Source organism: Coregonus lavaretus, assembly GCF_964263955.1.
Source record: "Coregonus lavaretus genome assembly, contig: HAP1_SCAFFOLD_1224, whole genome shotgun sequence".
Lineage (NCBI taxonomy): Eukaryota > Metazoa > Chordata > Actinopteri > Salmoniformes > Salmonidae > Coregonus > Coregonus lavaretus.
In genome coordinates, this window is record NW_028163593.1 from 19,492 (window position 1) to 42,761 (window position 23,270).

General features: G+C 43.9%; 1 protein-coding gene and 1 long non-coding RNA gene across 2 annotated transcripts; both read left to right on the forward strand.

Annotated features, from left to right (window-relative positions):
* Positions 1-4,836: 4,836 nt before the first annotated feature.
* Positions 4,837-6,469, forward strand: LOC311117961 (polymeric immunoglobulin receptor-like; the record flags this gene model as incomplete). Its single annotated transcript, XM_084192848.1, has 4 exons — positions 4,837-4,900; positions 5,084-5,389; positions 5,737-6,063; positions 6,369-6,469. 4 exons carry the CDS (start codon positions 4,837-4,839, stop codon positions 6,467-6,469), a joined length of 798 nt encoding a protein of 265 aa, XP_084048974.1.
* Positions 6,470-6,887: 418 nt separating this feature from the next.
* Positions 6,888-7,536, forward strand: LOC311117959. The gene is made up of 3 exons (XR_014611739.1): positions 6,888-6,942; positions 7,156-7,196; positions 7,510-7,536. It is a non-coding gene; the product is annotated as an uncharacterized lncRNA (long non-coding RNA).
* The last annotated feature ends 15,734 nt before the right edge of the window (positions 7,537-23,270 follow it).

Below are 23,270 nucleotides of genomic sequence, written 5' to 3' on the forward strand. Positions count from 1 at the left end.
CCTGCCACAGGTGCACCAAAAAGGGCCTCCCCCCGCACCTCCACCACCTCCCTGGTTGACCTGGATGAGATGGACCACATCAAAAAGTGCTCCTGGTGTCCTCTTCAGCTTTATCATCAAGACACCATGTTTCTCTCTCTCCGGTAGCTGTTCAAGATGCACCTACAGTTAATGAGTAAAAAAAAAAAATCTATATTTCCTGGTTGAAATGAGTACCAGAGTTGACAATATATTTTTTATAAATTCTTTCCCTAAACCTTATTTTTCCATTGAAATGCTTGGTCTGGTCGTGTGAGTGTGTTGATACAAATGTAAATATATTTACATTTACAGACCTGATTTGCGGAAACGATCGTCTAGACTCCCCCTTCAAAGTAGGAGGATACATATGCAAATAAAATATGACTGGTCATTGGTCAGAATAATCAGATCAGATTGAGATGCGATGCTGTGGGACAAAAACTCCATCCCACCTGAACAGATTTTGTTTTCAAACAGCTCTTACACCAAAAGGGTATTATCATAATTTTCACAATTTCAGAGTATTATTTCAACTTCATAGTGTGCAACTATCGTAATAAACCTGTAATATCATGTTTTTCACTGCACTGCCCTTTTAGCAGTGACTATGAGTGGACTGAAGATAGAGAACACTGACTGGTATTGGTGTAGAGTGGTAGAACTAGAGATGCCTGTTCAAATCACTGTCAGTCAACAAACTATAACACAAGTCTGGTTGGGTCCTGATAAACTATTTAATATGCATAGTTACTTCACATATAATTCAATAATTTTCTTACATTAGCATCACCCTGATAATATGTATTTAGTCCATGATTTACTTCCTCACATAGATGATAGTATGTGAAAAACATAGTCTGCATGTCTATCTGATTGCAATTTGCAGAGCCTCAAAACAATGTTATTCTTATGTAGTTGACAAAAGTTTAATCAGGAGGTCCCGGGTCTTGGATTCTACTAAGCTATTAAGCTAACATATTAAATTGTTTTAACATCATCATAGGATCATACCAAGGATAATTTAGCTATTTGATTTAGAATTGTTAAGTATATAAAAATAGAATAACTAAATTATTTGATAAAACATTGAATTTGGCCTTACTGCTATTATCTCATAGAAACACATTGTGGATAAAACACACTCACACACACACATTTGTTTTTTTTGTAAATCGTTTCATTCAGGAATCCTGGTGTTACAATCACCAAAGTGTTTTGACAGTAGTTGTAATTTGGTAATCTGGTTTACTGTAGCAAATCCTCTCCTTGTTGAATCAGACCCTTGGAGTACTTTACCTTCTCCAGCTTCAATGGAATATATAAATGCTTTGTTACAGTTTTTTAAAATCGCTTTGGCACTTTTTTCACAAGTATGTGGTACATTTTCACAACTTCAAACTGGTCACACTTGTAATGCAGCCAGTCTTTCTTTCAAAACCTGTCATTGTGCATTCATTTGGATTGTAAACGTGTAATGAGAACATTGTTTAATCACCAAAACTCAACAAAATTAATATAGTCGTTTCAAATCGCCCTTAGAAGTGCTGAAAATAATATGCTACAGTACTGTCAATTACAGTAGATTACACTGTTTTCTCATTAGGCAATACACTTACATTACGCTACAAAATTGACAGAAAATCTATAATTTCCATAATATCTATCCAATGTGTAATCAAAGGTGTGATCAATGAAGACATCTAAGGAAGACATTGGTCTGAATTGATGTCGTGGCATGCCTCATCCATGGCCAGAAGGAGGGTGGCACACTCATGGGGATGGTGATCGTACACCTTCCACCTCCATGCTGAAAGAAAATCCTCAATAGGGTTGAGGAAAGGAGAGTATGGGAGCAGGTATAGAGTCATGAATTGGGAATGGGCCCGAAACCATGACTGAACCACATCTGCATGTTGGAACCTGACATTGTCCCACACAATGACATAGGTGACCCCTTCACCTTGACAGGCCTGCTCAATTTCATTGAGAAACACAATGAGGTGTGCAGCTTTATAGGATCCAAGTAATGGCCTACGTCCTACACCACCATCTTCAGAGGAAGCTGCACACATGGAGATGTTTCCCCCACGTTGTCCAGGAACTTGGACGGTCGCCGGTTGGCCGATGAGACTCCGCCCACGGCGCTGAGTTTTGAGCAGGTTGAAGGTCACTTCATGAACAAAGATATAATTCTGATGGTTAACAGAATCATCACCATCAACCTCTAAAAATATATTTGGGTTAGTTATTTTTACAGTATAGTTCCAATATGATACTGTGAAGTAGCTGTGCAGCACATAGTAACAGTAATACAGTATATAGTGCTGTACCTGAACATACTCGGCCCACAGTTCTTTCACCCTGTCGTTGTTTCTCTCTAAAGGCACCAGGTCAATGTGTTTCATAGATACCTGCTGCCTCTTCATAAGGTGGCCGATTGTTGGTAGGCTGATGGATGCCACATTGGCAAAGATGTCACCGTTCTCCTCAATGGCCTGCTTTATTTCAGACAGCCATATGTCATTCCTGGCCCTCACCATTTCCAACACTGCTGGTCGGTCAGCACACAGCCACGGCACCACCATGGGGTCTTCTGTCAATTCTGATGGTAGAACAGAGTATACTGTCAATAGATCACACTGTAAGAATATTGTAACATGTTTTGTGAATTTACATGCATTACAATATATCATATAATGTAAATGTACTGTTAAAGCATAGTGCATATCCTACAGACTTACCGGTTTTCATGGTGAAATGTTGTCATGATTGAAATGACAGTTGATCTTTTCAGATTTTGGTGAACTAATCAGGCAGCCTCTGCCATTGTAAGGCCTCCGTTTACCACATGGTCAACAACGATTGCCCAGACATCATTAGACACAACAGTTCCCTGAACTCTGCCTCCCTCTCTATCTGATGTCCACCTCTTTGACGTCTTTGACCTCTTTGATGGGTCTAATGCCCACTTCTTTGACCAATTTGATGGGGCCCATGCCCACCTCTTTGACCTCTTTGATGGGTCTAATGCCCACCTCTCTGATGGCCCCTTGTCCACCAGCTCTTTGATTTCTTCCTCTCCCTTGCTGTCTATCCTGCTCCTTGTTAAAGAACTTGCAAGTGTTCACACACACCCTTTTATATGGTGACCAATAGTGGTTGACGCTATGTGAAATCAATTAGTACTAATGAATATTCATTATGTATGGTATGTCATTTAGATGTTTATACTATACAAACACACATTGTATTTCTGTGGTTCTCAAAATCCATATATATTAGACAAACCAGTTTAAAATCTATAGGTCTACCAAACTGTTAAGTCATTAATCATTAAGTGCCGTTGAATTAGGTGATGGTCAAATGTTTTTAAAGAAATGAGAAGAGAATCATATGAAATGTATTGTGAGCATTGCATTGTGAAAGGCAATTACTTTATATGAAAGGTTTTTTTAGATGAAACACTGGTAAGTTACTATGTGATATTGTGTGTTGTACTTAGTCAATTGAAAATGTGCTTAAAGTTTTTTATTTTTTTACTTTTTCATGATCTGTATTGAGTTTTGTACTAAGAGTTGTGAAATATTACCACATATGTATGAAAATTGTACCAAAGCAACAAAAAAAAGTGAGTTTGAGTGTGAGTTTGAGTGTGAAGTAGTTGCTGTGTTGGAGCCAACAGTAGAACACAAAGCTCAGTATTTAACATGACGTCATGGAATGAGTTTAGCTGAAACTTGTAGCATTCTGGTAATGCAGCTTCCTGAACTAACTTTAACACTTTGGCTTGGAGGACATCTGTGGTTATGAGCTGTACATGACAAAGGGTTCATTTCCTGTATAGAAGAGGGATAAAGGGGCCTCCCAATTGGCGCAGCAGTCAAAGGCACTGCACTGCAGTGTTGAGTTGTCACTACTGCCTGGTGTCACAGCCAGCCATGAGCGGGAGTCCCATAAGGCGATGCACAATTGACCCAGCGTTGTCTGGGTTAGGGCAGGGTTTGGCCCGGGGGCTTTCCTTGGCTCATCGCGCTCTAGCGACTCCTTGTGGTGGGACTGCCGCCTGCAAGCTGACCTCAGTCGTCAGTTGAATGGTGTTTCCTGCGACTTATTGGTGCGGCTGGCTTCCGGATTAAGCGAGCAGGTGTTAAGAAGCAGCGCGGCATGGCAGGTCATGTTTCGTAGGATGCATGATTCGACCTCCGGTCGGGTAAAATTATTACTAAAATCTTTAAAAGAAGTGGGAGAGAAACAGAGAGCGTTCTTGTTGAACGTAAAACCACATCAGACTGGGTTGTGGTCCGGAGGACCCTGAACCCAGACCTGGTTTAAAATGAGAGTTTGTGGAGGTCTTGGTCTAGTCCCCATCACTACATCTCTGTAGCACATGACCCCTCAAATCTATCAATGTCTAGCACATTGAGAACATTTATCATATAGTTTCTTATCTACTGAAATATTGAATTTGCCAATGTGGTGTATGTCGCCCAATTATCTAATATTTGTAATCATTAGCAGTCTATTTTTCAGTAGAGGGTAACAGGATAGTAGTGACTTTTGGTCCCAAAACCCTTAGAGAAAGCTGAAATATATTTTAGTGACTATGATTTTGGGGTTAAACTAGTGTATACACTGCAATAGTTGCTATCTGCCACTGAGGGGGCCATGTACACACAAACAGAAGCAGGAAGAGAGTTACAGACAGTGAAGTCTATTAACATTAGGAAGTAGAGTCATTCTGGCTGTTGCCTTCGTCCTTGACACACACTTGTGCTCAGGTATCATATTATATACCAGGCAGACTGAAACCTTCACATGGCTCTTCATCTCTCCCTCCTCCTCCTCCTCCTCTTCCTCATCCTCTACAGAGTATCAGCAAGTATGTGTAACATGTTTCTATAAAGGGCTGAAGTCCCCTGGGTCAATTCACTGTAAACACGGTGTAATAAATCTCAATCATTAACAAGCTGTTTTATAGTGTATAAGCAATGGGATTTTTATCCTGCAGTGCAGATTCTGTTGAATTCCAACCTAAATGTGTTTTGTGTTGATGTGTTCACAGTGAAGTATGTGTCTGTGCAGACAGGAGGCTCCATCACCATCCCATGTCACTATGATCTGAATCACATCAACCATGTGAAATACTGGTGTAAAGGGTATGATTGGAAAAGTTGCTCCTCTCTAGTACGCAGTGACCATCCTAAGAGCAGTGGTAATGCCTCAATCTCTGATGACATCAACCAGAGAGTCTTCACTGTGACCATGACTGATCTGGAGCCAGAGGACTCTAAGACTTACAGGTGTGTTGTGGAGATCAATGGAGGACCAGATATCAGGATACAACGGTTCTACCTATCTGTCACTCCAGGTAAGATCCCTGCAACTCTTACAATTCAGTAAAGTAGAATAGGTAGTTCTCAGTAATGATGAGACCATCAGATATAGCCTGCTTCCACAAACTAAATGACTGGTGTTCTCATTTAATTTCCTGGTAACTGGTTCCTTGTCTGGTAACTGGTATCACCATTATTGTTCAAGTTGACCTGAAGAATGCTTTACGTTCTATATATGTAGATTGTGGTGTAAACTTTGTTTAAACTCTGCAGTGGTCGGTTTTAAAACATTTTTATTTTATAATATTACTAATAAAATACTTACTATAAATAAAGTTCTGCTGCTGAGTTCTTTCTTTGGTGTCTGTACCTCTGTGTTCAGGTACTCCAAAACTCTATGTGGACCAACAGGAAGTGACTGGAGTTGAAGGAGGGAGTGTCACTGTCCGTTGTTACTATAGTAACTCTGGAGATATGAAGTGGTGCAGGATGGGTGGTGATTGTGTGTCGTATTCTGGGACTTTACATGGAACATCAGTGACATTAAACCGGACTAGTGATGCCAACAACAGAGAAGTCTTAACAGTGACTATGAGTGGACTGAAGATGGAGAACACTGACTGGTATTGGTGTGAAGTGGGAGAACTAGAGATGCCTGTTCACATCACTGTCAGTCAACATACTGCAACACAAATCATCACTGCTATCAGTAAGTACATTCTGTTTGGGTCACAAAAATAGTTTAATGTCCATAGTTACTTCACATCAAAATGATTTAATTTTCTTAAATTAGTATCACCCTGAAAATATGTATTTATTCCATGATTTACTTCTTGACATAAATGATATTCAGTGAAAATATGCTACTGTTTTCATAATCCTTGACAGCAGATTCACTTTGTTTCATCGTCTGAAACAAATTGGAATATTGACTATGAATGTGATGTTGCTATACAACCTGACTATCTGGTATACCAGTAATTTCATTAATGGCATTGTTGTTTTACCTCACAGCAACCCAAGCTGAGGGGAACATGGAGGACGTCCACCAGAGGTTATTATCACTCATTCAGTTGTATTATCCCACATATTATGGCAATTGGCTGATAATATGAACACAAAGAAACATTACAATTCCATCATACACTACAACAGTTAAAGCTAACCAAATACCCTCCGTAAATGCATATAGAGACTGTTAGCACTTCGTCTTGGTAGAACATCTCTGTGGTTGCATTGTGAGACGTAGCAGCAATGTTGGTGTTATTCTCACTCATTTTGAAGGACAAGTTGCACACTTTAAAAATAACATTATTTGTATAGTAATAATCTCAATAATAATAATGTAAACTTCCACACATGTGAATAGCTAAATAATTGTTCCATTTATCACAACATTGCAAACAACAAATTATCACTTTCACAAATGATACATTTATAATGATCTAATTTAATTGTATTTTTAATTAAAGTTCTTCTATGTAATCCATCAGGTCCATAGATGTGAAAGTCCTACTGATTCCTTCGGGCATTTTGGTGGTGGTGACAGCTGGTATCCTAGTCACATGGAAGATGTGGACAAAGCATAGTAAGTAGTCATTTTATGTGAATATAAAAACGAGAATAGTTTAGAAAAATACAAAACGTATTGTCATTGTGAACAACAGTATATTGCTTGCTTGTGATTTATCTTGAATGACAGAAAGTATTTAGAGGAATTGTCTATAAGAAATCCATTCAGAGGTATTATTGTACTATAACAATCTCAGAAGTAATTGACATCTCCCTCTCTTCATTCCAGAGGACAATAAGGCCAAGGACCAGACAACTAACAACTCAGTGGTAGGATACACTTATTTTATTATATTCTATTATTTTCAACCATCTGCTTTTCTGTTCATGATTTGGGATCATCTACCATTTAACTCTAGTGTTACCTCTTCAGTTGGTTATCAATGAGTTGACATAAAAGGTACAACCGAACCCAAGGTCTTATAGCACTCAAGATGTTGAAAAATGCTGTTTAAAAGACAGAGAACAGGAAGTTGTCAGTTCACTAAATATATCTGTGACTGCATCCTATCATGGAAACAAACTGTGGTTTAGTTGGTAAATAGACAAGTCCTGTATCTCTTTGCTATTTATTTCTTTGCAGTCTGCTGACCCTGAGCAGGACATTACATACAGCATAGTGAGATACACCAGAGAAACAGCACAGCAGGTACAAACTGAATAAACCTGGTTTAGGTCTGTGGAGATCTTGGACTAGTACCAATCACTCCATCTCTGCAGTGTGAGCTTGGGTTCTCTCTCTCTCTCTCTCTCTCTCTCTCTCTCTCTCTCTCTCTCTCTCTCTCTCTCTCTCTCTCTCTCTCTCTCTCTCTCTCTCTCTCTCTCTCTCTCTCTCTCTCTCTCTCTCTCTCTCTCTCTCTCTCTCTCTCTCTCTCTCTCCAATCCCTGCAGTGTAGAGCTGAGTGTCTGAAGTTCCAATACTCTGTCTTCCTATGCATGTAGCCATATGTTTACCTTCTGTGCTGTCCATTTCTCAGAGCCCAAACCCGACAGCCACCATGACGTGATGTACAGCACTGTGATGCCTGATCAGTTCAGGACAGAACAGAAGGTCAACATATGGCTACATGCATCGTTGGTCTTAGACAACATTATGGCTGTTTGCATCTGTTTTAGAAAACAGTTGTATTTACAGTATAATTTTCTGTCTTGGAACAAGCAATAGATAAATGTACACTATAACAATACAACAATACATTTTTGTTATCTGGGTGTCTCTCTTACAGCAGTGTCACGCCCTGGCTCTGGTGACTCTTAAATGTTGAGCCAGGGTGTGGATTTGCTATGTTTAGTTTTTCTATGTTTTTGTTCTAGATCGTTTGATCTATGTTGGCCAGGGTGGTTCCCAATCAGAGGCAGCTGTAGCTCGTTGTCTCTGATTGGGGACCATACTTAGGCAGCCTGTTTTGCACTAGTCTTTGTGGGATCTTGATCCGTAAAGGTTTGTTGTGTTATAACCTCAGGAATTCACGTATCGTTTGTTTGTTGTTTTTGTCGTTAAGTACGTTAAATAAAAGTATGTACGCTTATCACGCTGCGCCTTGGTCCGTGTCTTCAGTCAACGATCGTGACAAGCAGGCCCCATTTCCTGAAGATCATGATGATGTCACATACAGCACTGTCATCCCCCAGCACAAGGCCCAAATAAAAGTACAGACCTGTCACGATCGTCGTATGAAGCAGACCAAGGCGCAGCGTGATATGCGTACATCTTTTAATTAGTACTTAAAAGACAATAACAAAACGATACGTGAAGTCCTAAGGTTAACAAACACAAACCTCTCCGGAACAAGATCCCACAAATAACAAGTGCAAAACAGGCTGCCTAAGTATGGGTCCCAATCAGAGACAACAAGCCACAGCTGCCTCTGATTGGGAACCACCCCGGCCAACATAGAAACACATGAACTAGAACATGAACATAGAACACTAAACATAGAAACTAACACCCTGGCTCAACATATAAGAGTCCCCAGAGCCAGGGCGTGACAAGACCATGGTAAAGCTGCTCTGCTGATTAGCCACAGCTAGTATAATGTTATCAGAAACAACAGTAGGTGATTGTTTCCTCAGTGTTAATATTGTCATGGTTATGTCACCATTATACCTATAGGCCTAATATATCACCTTTATGTCACATATCACAATTACAACTGTCTACACTTTTAATTTCACTGAGAACTCTGTTTCAAACTGTACTCTCCATTATAACAGAACTGTCCCTGTTCACCTCTCTACCTGTTCCTCCTCTGTAGGCAGCAGAACCAGATGATAATGTGGTCTACAGCTCACTAGCTCTACAGGTGACCACACAGGTCAGTGTTGGTGTCTCCTCTGTCTGTTGTACCAGATGATGCTGATTTCTCAACAAAGATACAGACAACACCACATTGCTATGTGTTGTAAACGTCACTCTTTAACCACACACATCTTTCTTAGTCTTTTTAGTTTTGCTGCATGAAAAACTGTATAATCACGTTGTGACCAGCTAACCACATTGTTTTCAGTGTGTATCCATAACATTACAGTGTGGAGTGTGCCTGGGTTTAGGCTGAAGTTGCCCCTAGATGCTGATCTTGGTTCAGATTTAAAAAATGTTCCCACTTAAGGTTAAGGTTAGGATTGGGGGAGGGGAAGCTGATCCTAGATCTGTATCTATTGGTCCTCTGTAGCTCAATTGGTAGAGCATGGCGCTTGTAACGCCAAGGTAGTGGGTTCGATCCCCAGGACCACCCATACGTAAAAATGTATGCACACATGACTGTAAGTCGCTTTGGATAAAGCGTCTGCTAAATGGCATATTATTATTATTATTGGAAATGTCACCACAGTGAATGTGACTGAATGTTACACGTTCTCTGCAGCAGAGGGCAGCAGCAGCACAGCAGTGACTGACTGAGTGACCTTGGTGGAGTCCTTATCCTGGAAGGACAGCCCACTCCCCTCTCCTGTGTCACAACATCTATCTGCCTCCAATATGCTTCTGTCATACCTCTTAACCCACCCCAGAAAGACCCCTCTATCCTTTTGTGTCCATAAACTACTGAAGACAGTCTGCTGTGTTAGTTTTCATTGTCACCACATACACTATCTGTTATAGTAGTTATGTGTCACCCACCTTTTACCCTTGTCACTTGTTTTTTACATCATCATCTTATTTCTCTCACCTAATTAATTGTTCTATGCCTGTAACTAATCATGATCAAAAGTATAGATAGTATAGTATAGTAGCTACTATGTATAATAACTACTGTACTGCATTAATAAAATGTACTATACTGTCTATATTGCACAATGGACATCTGTCACAACTGATGTGTATTTTTAATGGATTATCAGATAAAATTGAGTTAATCATGAACATATAGTTAACATTCTTTGTGGCTAACTGAATTGGGCCGTTTGTTTTTGTCTCTCTCTTCAAACACAGTGAAGGGAGCAGCACCAGGGTTGAATAGAGTTTGGGCTAGACCTTTGTCTCCTTGGTATCTTCTTGATTGATTACATCATGAGGGGGTGAGGTTTGTGTAATTTAGGGCCTTGTCATGTTTAAACTAAACATGAGTGTGTGCAAGACAGGGGAGCGGGTGATTGGTTGGAGTAATAGTTCAGCCGTCCTCAGGGACAAAGGAAGTGGGCGGAGGAATAAAAGAGCGGGAAAACTGAAGAGGACTATATAAGATGGAGGGAGACCTTAAGGATGTGTGCCCCTCTGCAGACTGGTATCGGCTTTGTTGAAAACTTTAATAAAGTCATTTCTTGATGCAACAAAAACTCTGTAAGACCTTATTTGTAATAAAGTATAGTGGTTATTTTCCACAACACACCCTGATCTGTTTCACCTGTCTTGTGCTTGTCTCCATCCCCCTCCAGGTGTAGCCCATTTTCCCCAGTATCTCCTGTGCATTTCTACCTGTGTTTTCTGTTTGTCTGTTGCCAGTTTGTCTTGTTTCGTCAAGCCTACCAGCGTGTTTTTCCCGTACTTCTATTCTCTCTAGTCCCTGTTTTCTAGTTCTCCCGGTTCTGACCTATTCTACCTGTCCTGACTCCGAGCGTGCCTGCTGTCCTGGACATATTTGACTCTGACCTGGTTTACAAACCTCTGCCTGACCTGACCCTGAGCCTGCCTGCCGTTCTCTACCTTATTGACTCTGCCCTGGAATACTGACCTCTGCCTGCCCTTGACCTTTCGTTTGCCTGCCCACTGTTTTGTAATAAACATCTATGATTTGAACTGTTTGCATATGGGTCTTATCCTGATTCCTGATAGTACAAACTGGCTGACCCAGCAGACTCGGACAAGCTCTGCGACGCCGTCTCCTCCCACTGCGCCACCATTGCAAGACACGAGGAGTTACTTCACAAACTTATGGAAGGATTCCAGACCTTGGCTGAACGCCACGGCTGTGCTTTCCATACATTGCCGGAGAAAGTCAGCAGATTGTCTATTAGGCAGCAGCCACTACTTTAATCCCCCAGACTCTCAGCAACCCCGCCACCAGCGGCATTTCTTCCCAGCCTACCACGGTGTCCCGAGAACCTTGCTTACCTCCGGAGCGCTATGCTGGAGATTCTGGAACCTGCCAGGCTTTTCTCTCCCAGTACTCCCTCATCTTCTGTTCCGGTTGCCCTCGCACGTCCTCAATTTCCACCTCGCCTCCAAGGAATCCCGGAAATCTACACTTCCGATGTCACCCGAGTTCTCTCAGAAATCACAGAGGGTTGCCGACTCGCCTATGCAACTTGGCAGAGCTAGATTGTCTCCTGCCGAATGGTTACACAGACTGAAGACATAGGGCTGTCATTATATTTCTACCTGTCCTGTAAAAAGACCCGGCTCATCAGGAGGTATGAGTACACTGGTGGCCATTACGGAGAATGTCCAGTCTCCCATTACTCGTACCCCTCTCCATGCCATCCTGCTGTGCGGTGACCGGTCCAAATCTCTCCCAGGACTCATTGACTCTGGGGCCGACAAGAGTTTTATGGACGCTACCCTGGTGTCAGAGTTGGGAATCCCCACTCAAACCCTCTCCATTCCCATGGACGTCGGAGCGCTGGATGAGCGTTCTATTGGCAGAGTCACCCACAACATGGTTCCTATCAACCTGCGAGTGTCAGGCAACCAACGCGAGACGATCCAGTTTCTACTTATCGAATCCCCTCAGGTACCCGTTGTGTTGGGGTTTTCATGGCTCCAAAGACACAATCCCCTTGTGGACTGGACTGTGGGTTCGATCAATGGTTGGACCGCATTCTGCCATGCTCAATGCCTGAAGTAGGCGCAGCATGCCCTGGGACGTCTTCCTGCAGGCTTGGGTAAAGTCTCTGACCTTTTCGCCATTCCCACGGAATACCAGGACATCCGGGAGGTTTTCAGCAAGGCCCGTGCCACCTCACTTCCTCCGCTTCGGCCCTATGACTGCGCCATTGACCTTCTCCCGGGCACTGCACCGCCTCAGGGGTGGCTCTACTCCCTGTCGGGTCCGGAGACCAAGGCGATGGAAACGTACATTGAGGACTCCCTGGCTGCAGGGTGTATCCGTCATTCTGCCTCCCCCGCCAGCACAGGGTTTTTCTTTGTGGAGAAGAAGGACAAAACCTTGCGCCTGCGTATCGACTACCGGGGCCTGAATGACATCACGGTTAAAAAACGTTACCCACTTCACCTCATCGCCTCGGCTTTTGAGTCTCTCCAGGGGGCTACCATCTTCTCCAAGTTGGAACTCCTGAACGCCTACCATCTGGTAAGGATATGGGAAGGGGACGAGTGGAAGACATCCTTTAACACGGCTAGCAGGCACAACGAATACCTTGTTATGCCATTCAGACTGACCAACGCTCCTGCAATGTTCCAGGCCCTGGTTAACAATGTTCTCCGTGACATGTTGAACCAGTTCGTGTTCGTCTACCTCAATGACATTCTCGTTTTTTCCCGCTTGGCTCAAGAACATGTCCTCCATGTTTTTCAGCACTCACCTCTCCCAAGGTCCCGATCACGTGGTCTCCAGCTGCAGACCGGGCGTTCTTGGACCTCAAGCACCGATTCACAACCGCCCCCATCCTAATCCATCCGGATCAGTCCCGGCAGTTCGTGTTGGAGGTCGACGCCTTTGACATCAGATTGGGGTCTGTCCTGTCCCAGCATTCGGCCCAAGACCAAATGTTGCATCCCTGCACTTTCCTCTCCCATCGTCTCAACACCACTGAAAGGAATTACGACGCGGGTAACCGAGAACTCTTCACGGTTAAGATGGCGTTAGAGGAGTGGAGGCACTGGTTAGAGAGGAAGGAACACCCTTTCATAGTGTGGATGGATCACAAGAACCTGGAATATCTCCACACCGCCAAGCGCCTCAACTCCAGGCAATCTCGACAGGCCCTGCTATTCACTCGGTTCAACTTCACCATCTCATTCAGCCCGGGATCCAAGAATGTGAAGCCGGATGAGCTTTCACGCCTCTATAGCCCCTCTGCTACACCAATGGATCCTGAGACCGCCCTACCCTAACTCTTGTCTCGCGGTTGCATTCGTCTGGGGTATAGAGAACCAGGTCCGTGAGGCGCAGTGTTCCCAGCCGGACCCTGGGGAGGGGGCCCGGTTACCCAGATGTTTGTCCCGGACTCTGCCTGTTCCCCAGTTCTGGAATGGGCTAATTCCTCCCGACTGGCCATCCATCCTGGCTCCCGTCGGACCCTGACCTTTGTCGACTACTTTTTTGGTGGCCCATCTTGGTTCATGACGTCTCCATGTTCATCACCGCCTGCACTGTGTGTACTCAGAATAAAATTCTAAGGCAAGCTCCGGCTGGCCTCCTTCAACCTCTTCCCGTTCCTCACCGCACCTGGTCAATCAATCAATCAATCAATCAATTTTATTTTATATAGCCCTTCTTACATCAGCTAATATCTCGAAGTGCTGTACAGAAACCCAGCCTAAAACCCCAAACAGCTAGTAATGCAGGTGTAGAAGCACGGTGGCTAGGAAAAATTCCCTAGAAAGGCGAAAACCTAGGAAGAAACCTAGAGAGGAACCAGGCTATGAGGGGTGGCCAGTCCTCTTCTGGCTGTGCCGGGTGGAGATTATAACAGAACCATGCCAAGATGTTCAAAAATGTTCATAAGTGACAAGCATGGTCAAATAATAATCAGGAATAAATCTCAGTTGGCTTTTCATAGCCGATCATTAAGAGTTTAAAACAGCAGGTCTGGGACAGGTAGGGGTTCCATAACCGCAGGCAGAACAGTTGAAACTGGAATAGCAGCAAGGCCAGGCGGACTGGGGACAGCAAGGAGTCACCACGGCCGGTAGTCCCGACGTATGGTCCTAGGGCTCAGGTCTCTCAGTTGGCTTTTCATAGCCGATCATTAAGAGTTGAAAACAGCAGGTCTGGGACAGGTAGGGGTTTCGTAGCCGCAGGCAGAACAGTTGAAACTGGAATAGCAGCAAGGCCAGGCGGACTGGGGACAGCAAGGTGTCATCATGCCCGGTAGTCCTGACGTATGGTCCTAGGGCTCAGGTTCTCAGAGAGAAAGAGAGAACGAGAGAATTAGAGAGAGCATACTTAAATTCACACAGGACACTGGATAAGACAGGAGAAGTACTCCAGGTATAACCAACTAACCCCAGCCCCCCGACACATAAACTACTGCAGCATAAATACTGGAGGCTGAGACAGGAGCGGTCCGGAGACACTGTGGCCCCATCCGAAGAAACCCCCGGACAGGGCCAAACAGGAAGGATATAACCCCACCCACTCCGCCAAAGCACAGCCCCCGCACCACTAGAGGGATATCCCCAACCACCAACTTACAATCCTGAGACAAGGCCGAGTATAGCCCACAGAGGTCTCCACCACAGCACAAACCAAGGGGGGGGCGCCAACCCAGACAGGAAGATCACGTCAGTAACTCAACCCACTCAAGTGACGCACCCCTCCCAGGGACGGCATGAAAGAGCACCAGCAAGCCAGTGACTCAGCCCCTGCAACAGGGTTAGAGGCAGAGAACCCCAGTGGAGAGGGGAACCGGCCTGGCAGAGACAGCAAGGGCTGTTCGTTGCTCCAGCCTTTCCGTTCACCTTCACACTCCTGGGCCAGACTACACTCAATCATATGACCTACTGAAGAGATAAGTCTTCAGTAAAGACTTAAAGGTTGAGACCGAGTCTGCGTCTCTCACATGGGTAGGCAGACTGTTCCATAAAAATGGAGATCTATAGGAGAAAGCCCTGCCTCCCGCTGTTTGCTTAGAAATTCTAGGGACAATTAGGAGGCCTGCGTCTTGTGACCGTAGCGTACGTATTGGTATGTACGGCAGGACCAACTCGGAAAGATAGGTAGGAGCAAGCCCATGTAACGCTTTATAGGTTAACAGTAAAACCTTGAAATCAGCCCTTGCCTTAACAGGAAGCCAGTGTAGGGAAGCTAGCACTGGAGTAATATGATCAAATTTCTTGGTTCTAGTCAGGATTCTAGCAGCCGTATTTAGCACTAACTGAAGTTTATTTAGTGCTTTATCCGGGTAGCCGGAAAATAGAGCATTGCAGTAGTCTAACCTAGAAGTAACAAATGCATGGATTAATTTTTCTGCATCATTTTTGGACAGAAAATTTCTGATTTTTGCAATGTTACGTAGATGGAAAAAAGCTGTCCTTGAAACAGTCTTGATATGTTCGTCAAAAGAGAGATCAGGGTCAAGAGTAACGCCGAGGTCCTTCACAGTTTTATTTGAGACGACTTTACAACCATCAAGATGAATTGTCAGATTTAACAGAAGATCTCTTTGTTTCTTGGGACCTAGAACAAGCATCTCTGTTTTGTCCGAGTTTAAAAGTAAAACGTTTTCAGCCATCCACTTCCTTATGTCTGAAACACAGGCTTCTAGCGAGGGCAATTTTGGGGCTTCACCATGTTTCATTGAAATGTACAGCTGTGTGTCATCCGCATAGCAGTGAAAGTTAACATTATGTTTTCGAATAACATCCCCAAGAGGTAAAATATATAGTGAAAACAATAGTGGTCCTAAAACGGAACCTTGAGGAACACCGAAATGTACAGTTGATTTGTCGGAGGACAGACCATTCACAGAGACAAACTGATATCTTTCCGACAGGTAGGATCTAAACCAGGCCAGAACTTGTCCGTGTAGACCAATTTGGGTTTCCAGTCTCTCCAAAAGAATGTGGTGATCGATGGTGTCAAAGGCAGCACTAAGGTCTAGTAGCACGAGGACAGATGCAGAGCCTCGGTCTGACGCCATTAAAAGGTCATTTACCACCTTCACAAGTGCAGTCTCAGTGCTATGATGGGGTCTAAAACCAGACTGAAGCATTTCGTATACATTGTTTGTCTTCAGAAAGGCAGTGAGTTGCTGCGCAACAGCTTTTTCTAAAATTTTTGAGAGGAATGGAAGATTCGATATAGGCCGATAGTTTTTTATATTTTCCGGGTCAAGGTTTGGCTTTTTCAAGAGAGGCTTTATCACTGCCACTTTTAGTGAGTTTGGTACACATCCGGTGGATAGAGAGCTGTTTATTATGTTCAACATAGGAGGGCCAAGCACAGGAAGCAGCTCCTTCAGCAGTTTAGTAGGAATAGGATCCAGTATGCAGCTTGAAGGTTTAGAGGCCATGATTATTTTCATCATTGTGTCAAGAGATATAGTACTAAAACACTTAAGTGTCTCTCCCGATCCCAGGCCCTCGCAGAGCTGTGCAGATCCAGGACAGCTAAGCCCTGGAGGAATACGCAGATTCAAAGAGGAGTCCGTAATTTGCTTTCTAATGGTCATGATCTTTTCCTCAAAGAAGTTCATGAATTTATCACTGCTGAAGTGAAAGCCATCCTCTCTTGGGGAATGCTGCTTTTTAGTTAGCTTTGCAACAGTATCAAAAAGAAATTTTGGATTGTTCTTATTTTCCTCGATTAAGTTGGAAAAGTAGGATGATCGAGCAGCAGTGAGGGCTCTTCGGTACTGCACGGTACTGTCTTTCCAAGCTAGTCGGAAGACTTCCAGTTTGGTGTGGCGCCATTTCCGTTCCAATTTCCTGGAAGCTTGCTTCAAAGCTCGGGTATTTTCTGTATACCAGGGAGCTAGTTTCTTATGACAAATGTTTTTCGTTTTTAGGGGTGCAACTGCATCTAGGGTATTGCGCAAGGTTAAATTGAGTTCCTCAGTTAAGTGGTTAACTGATTTTTGTCCTCTGACGTCCTTGGGTAGGCAGAAGGTGTCTGGAAGGGCATCAATGAATTTTTGTGTTGTTTGAGAATTTATAGCACGACTTTTGATGCTCCTTGGTTGGGGTCTGAGCAGATTATTTGTTGCGATTGCAAATGTAATAAAATGGTGGTCCGATAGTCCAGGATTTTGTGGAAAAACATTAAGATCTACAACATTTATTCCATGGGACAAAACTAGGTCCAGAGTATGACTGTGGCAGTGAGTAGGTCCAGAGACATGTTGGACAAAACCCACTGAGTCGATAATGGCTCCGAAAGACTTTTGGAGTGGGTCTGTGGACTTCTCCATGTGAATATTAAAATCACCAAAAATTAGAATATGATCTGCTATGACTACAAGGTCTGATAGGAATTCAGGAAACTCAGAGAGGAACGCTGTATATGGCCCAGGAGGCCTGTAAACAGTAGCTATAAAAAGTGATTGAGTAGGCTGCATAGATTTCATGACTAGAAGCTCAAAAGATGAAAACGCCATTTTTTTTTTTTGTAAATTGAAATTTGCTATCGTAAATGTTAGCAACACCTCCGCCTTTGCGGGATGCACGGGGAATATGGTCACTAGTGTAACCAGGAGGTGAGGCCTCATTTAACACAGCAAATTCATCAGGCTTAAGCCATGTTTCAGTCAGGCCAATCACATCAAGATTATGATCAGTGATTAGTTCATTGACTATGACTGCCTTTGAAGTGAGGGATCTAACATTAAGTAACCCTATTTTGAGATGTGAGGTATCACGATCTCTTTCAATAATGGCAGGAATGGAGGAGGTCTTTATCCTAATAAGATTGCTAGGGTGAACACCGCCATGTTTAGTTTTGCCCAACCTAGGTCGAGGCACAGACACAGTCTCAATGGGTATGGCTGAGCTGACTACACTGACTGTGCTATTGGCAGACTCCACTAAGCTGGCAGGTTGGCTAACAGCCTGCTGCCTGGCCTGCACCCTATTTCACTGTGGGGCTAGAGGAGTTAGAGCCCTATCTATGTTGGTAGATAAGAGGAGAGCACCCCTCCAGCTAGGATGGAGTCCGTCACTCCTCAGCAGGTCAGGCTTGGTCCTGTTTGTGGGTGAGTCCCAGAAAGAGGGCCAATTATCCACAAATGTTATCTTTTGGGAGGGGCAGAAAACAGTTTTCAACCAGCGATTAAGTGCTGAGACTCTGCTGTAGAGCTCGTCACTTCCCCTAACTGGGAGGGGGCCAGAGACAATTACTCGATGCCGACACATCTTTCTAGCTGATTTACACGCTGAAGCTATGTTGCACTTGGTGACCTCTGACTGTTTCATCCTAACATCGTTGGTGCCGACGTGGATAACAATATCTCTATACTCTCTACACTCGCCAGTTTTAGCTTTAGCCAGCACCATCTTTAGATTAGCCTTAACGTCGGTAGCCCTGCCCCCTGGTAAACAGTGTATGATCGCTGGGTGATTCGTTTTAAGTCTAATACTGCGGGTAATGGAGTCGCCAATGACTAGGGTTTTCAATTTGTCAGAGCTAATGGTGGGAGCCTTCGGCGTCTCAGACCCCGTAACGGGAGGAGTAGAGACTAGAGAAGACTCAGACTCAGACTCCGACTCGCTACATAATGGGGAAAACCGGTTGAAGGTTTCTGTCGGCTGAATGAGCGACACCGGTGGTCCCATATATCCCTGGACTTCGTCAAGGGTCTCCCTCCATCAGATGGCAAACCACTATCCTCACGTTGGTGGATAGGTTTTCCAAAGCCGCCCACTTCATTCCCCTTCCCAAGTCACCCTCAGCCAAGGAAATGGCCCAGCTCATGGTGCAGCACGTCTTCCGGATCCATGGACTTCCGGTGGTCTCCGATCGCGGTCCTCTGTTTTCGTTCTGGTTCTGGAAGGCGTTCTGCACCCTCATTGGGACATCGGCCAGCCTGTCCTCCCTGTTTTCACCCCCAATCTAACGGCCAGTCGGAGGGAGCCAATCAGGATCTGGAGACGACTCTTCGTTGCCTCGTCTCTGCCAACCCCACCTCCTGGAGCCAGCAACTTGTGTGGGAGGAATACAGTGGGGGGAAAAAGTATTTAGTCAGCCACCAATTGTGCAAGTTCTCCCACTTAAAAAGATGAGAGAGGCCTGTAATTTTCATCATAGGTACACGTCAACTATGACACACAAAATAAGAGAAAAAAAATCAAGAAAATCACATTGTAGGATTTTTTATGAATTTATTTGCAAAATATGGTGGAAAATAAGTATTTGGTCAATAACAAAAGTTTCTCAATACTTTGTTATATACCCTTTGTTGGCAATGACACAGGTCAAACGTTTTCTGTAAGTCTTCACAAGGTTTTCACACACTGTTGCTGGTATTTTGACCCATTCCTCCATGCAGATCTCCTCTAGAGCAGTGATGTTTTGGGGCTGTCGCTGGGCAACACGGACTTTCAACTCTGACTTTCAACTGATTTTCTATGGGGTTGAGATCTGGAGACTGGCTAGGCCACTCCAGGACCTTGAAATGCTTCTTATGAAGCCACTCCTTCGTTGCCCGGGCGGTGTGTTTGGGATCATTGTCATGCTGAAAGACCCAGCCACGTTTCATCTTCAATGCCCTTGCTGATGGAAGGAGGTTTTCACTCAAAATCTCACGATACATGGCTCCATTCATTCTTTCCTTTACATGGATCAGTGGTCCTGGTCCCTTTGCAGAAAAACAGCCCCAAAGCATGATGTTTCCACCCCCATGCTTCACAGTAGGTATGGTGTTCTTTGGATGCAACTCAGTATTCTTTGTCCTCCAAACACGACAAGTTGAGTTTTTACCAAAAAGTTATATTTTGGTTTCATCTGACCATATGACATTCTCTCAATCCTCTTCTGGATCACTCTAGCAATCTTCAGACGGGCCTGGACATGTACTGGCACTGTCACGGATACGGCCGAGGCTGCCCCTTCTCCTCATTCAGGCAGGCTTCGGAGGTCGTCGTCACCGGAGTACTAGCTGCCACCGATCGATATTTCTGTGTCTCACTAGTTCTGTCTTTATTGTTCACACCTGTTACTCATTAGGCTTATTAGTTTCCCTATATTACCTCTGTTTTCCCTCCTGAGTGTGTGCGTGATTGTTCTTTGTTACGTCGTCTGTTGAGCTGTTGTTTTTGCTCTTCCCTGCGTGGAGGGTTTGCTATATTTACTTGGAGTCGAGTAAAGCCATTTATTCTCAGTTCTGTGTCCTGCGCCTGATTCCGTTTCCCCACTGCACCCAGACGCTGACAGTTGACTCCAATGCTTCCCACAGTTGTGTGAAGTTGGCTGGATATCCTTTGGGTGGTGGACCATTCTTGATACACATGGGAAACGGTTGAGCGTGAAAAACCCAGCAGCGTTGCAGTTCTTGACACACTCAAACCGGTGCGTCTGGCACGTACTACCATACCCCGTTCAAAGGCACTTAAATATTTGTTATTGCCCATTCACCCTCTTAATGGCATACATACACAATCCATGTCTCAATTTGCTCAAGGCTTAAAAATCCTTCTTTAACCTGTCTCTTTTCCTTCATCTACACTGATTGAAGCGGATTTAACAAGTGACATTAATAAAGGATTCTAGCTTTCACCTGGATTCACCTGGTCAGTCTATGTCATGGAGAGAGCAGGTGATCTTAATGTTTTGTACACTCAGTGTACATCATTGTCTATGAAATGACATGTGTTGCTTCTCCCTTGGTGAATTTGTGTCTGTACCTCTGTGTTCAGGTACTCCAGGACTCTATGTGGACCAACAGGAGGTGACTGGAGTTGAAGGAGGGAGTGTCACTGTCTGTTGTCACCATAGTAACACTGTGGCTAAGAAGTGGTTGTGGTGTAAGATGGGTATCTACTATGTCCCCTTGGTGGGAAGATATTCAGGTCTTTTAGATGGAACATCAGTGACATCACAGCAGACCATTGATAACAACATCAGACACATTTTAACAGTGACTCTGAATGGATTGAATATGGGGGATACTGGCTGGTACTGGTGTTCCACAGGTGACCTACAGATGCCTGTTCACATCACTGTCAATCAACTGACCACAACGCAGAGTATCACACCTGCCTCCACCATCACCCCTACCCCCACTTCCACCATCACCATCTCCACTGTCGATCAACTGACCACAACGCAGACTGACACCATCATCAGTAAGTAATGAGAGACCAGTTTTAACCAAATATAGTGAAATTAGTCTTTCAAATTCACAGAATTCAACTTAAGTAATTTTGCATACATGATACATTGATATATCACGCTGAAATTGTGTCACTTAAACACTAATAACTGAAATACAGAAACTGTTGAACCTTGACAGAAAAGCTGACCCCTCAAGACATCTCTCTGACCTCACCCACAACTGTAGTTCCTGCTGTGTCCTCTTCCACCTCTCAGGCCCCAGTCAACAACACACACGATGGAGCCCAGGGGTAGGTGAACACTACCACCTCTTTAGTCGGTACTCAATAAGCAAAAAGGTCATTTATTTTAATTATTGGATGAGTCAATTGTGTTGTTTTTAAATAAAAAAATAAATGCCTTCTGTATGCCTCAGTCTTCAACTAACACTGTCTGGTTGCAATTTGCATAGTGTCATGTCCTCAAAGCAATGTTGTTCTTCTACAGATGGGAAAGAACACTCTTCTACCTACCGAAAACTGTTAATGCAGTGCTCTTCCTCCTGTGCACCATCATTGCTGTGGTGAAGTTCACGGCAAACCGACTCTGAGGTCAAACAGGATGAGTAGAAACTAGATTTATTTAGCATTTGCACATTTTTCATTGAGGGATATGTCTTCACCTTCTTCACCTTCTTCTCCTTCTCTAGCTTTATTGGTATATTTAAATTCTTTGCTAATAAACAGTTTTTACTCTTCTCAAGATCATCTGTTACGAAATTCTGTGAAATTACAGTGCCTTCGGAAAGTATTCAGACCCCTTTACTTTTTCCACATTTTGTTACGTTACAGCCTTATTCTAAAATTGATTAAATAAATAAAAATCCTCAACAATCTACACACAATACCCCATAATGTTTTTTAGAAATGTTTGCTAATTTATAAAAAATTAAAACCAGAAATACCTAATTTACATACGTATTCTGACCCTTTGATATGAGACTCGAAATTGAGCTCATGTGCATCCTGTTTCCATTGATCATCCTTGAGATGGTTCTACAACTTCATTGGAGTCCACCTGTGGTAAATCAAATAAAGAATAATATGGTCAATTCAATTGATTGGACATGATTTGGAAAGGCGCATGTCAGAGCAAAAACCAAGCCATGAGGTCCATAGAGCTTGGAGAGAGGATTGTGACGAGGCACAGATCTGGGGAAGGGTACCAAAATATTTCTGCAGCATTGAAGGTCCCCAAGAACACAGTGGCCTCTATCATTCTTAAGTGGATGAAGTTTGGAACCACCATGACTCTTCCTAGAGCTGGCTGCTCGGCCAAACTGAGCAACTGGGGGAGAAGGGTCTTGGTCAGGGAGGTGACCAATAACCCAAAGGTCACTCTGACAGAGCTCTTGAGTTTCTCTGTGGAGATGGGAGAACCTTCCAGAAGGACAAGCATCTCTCCAGCACTCCACCAATCAGGCCTTTATGGTAGAGTGGCCAGACGGAAGCTACTCCTCAGTAAAAGGCACATGACAACCCTCTTGGAGTTTGCCAAAAGGCAGCTAAAGACTCTCAGACCATGAGAAACAAGATTCTCTGGTCTGATGAAACCAAGATTGAATTCTTTGGCCTGAATGCCAAGCGTCACATCAGGAGGAAACCTGGCACCATCCCTACGGTGAAGCACGGTAGTGGCAGCGCCATGCTGTGGGGATGTTTTTCATCGGCAGGGACTGGGAGACTAGTCAGGATCGAGGTAAAGATGAACAGAGCAAAGTACAGAGAAATCCTTGATGAAAACCTGCTCCAGAGTGTTTAGGACCTCAGACTGGGGCAAAGGTTCACCTTCCAACAGGACAACGGCCCTAAGCACACAGCCAAGACAACGCAGGAGTGGCTTCGGGACAAGTCTCTGAATTTCCTTGAGTGGCCCTGCCTTGGCCCGGACTTGAACCTGATCGAACATCTCTGGAGCG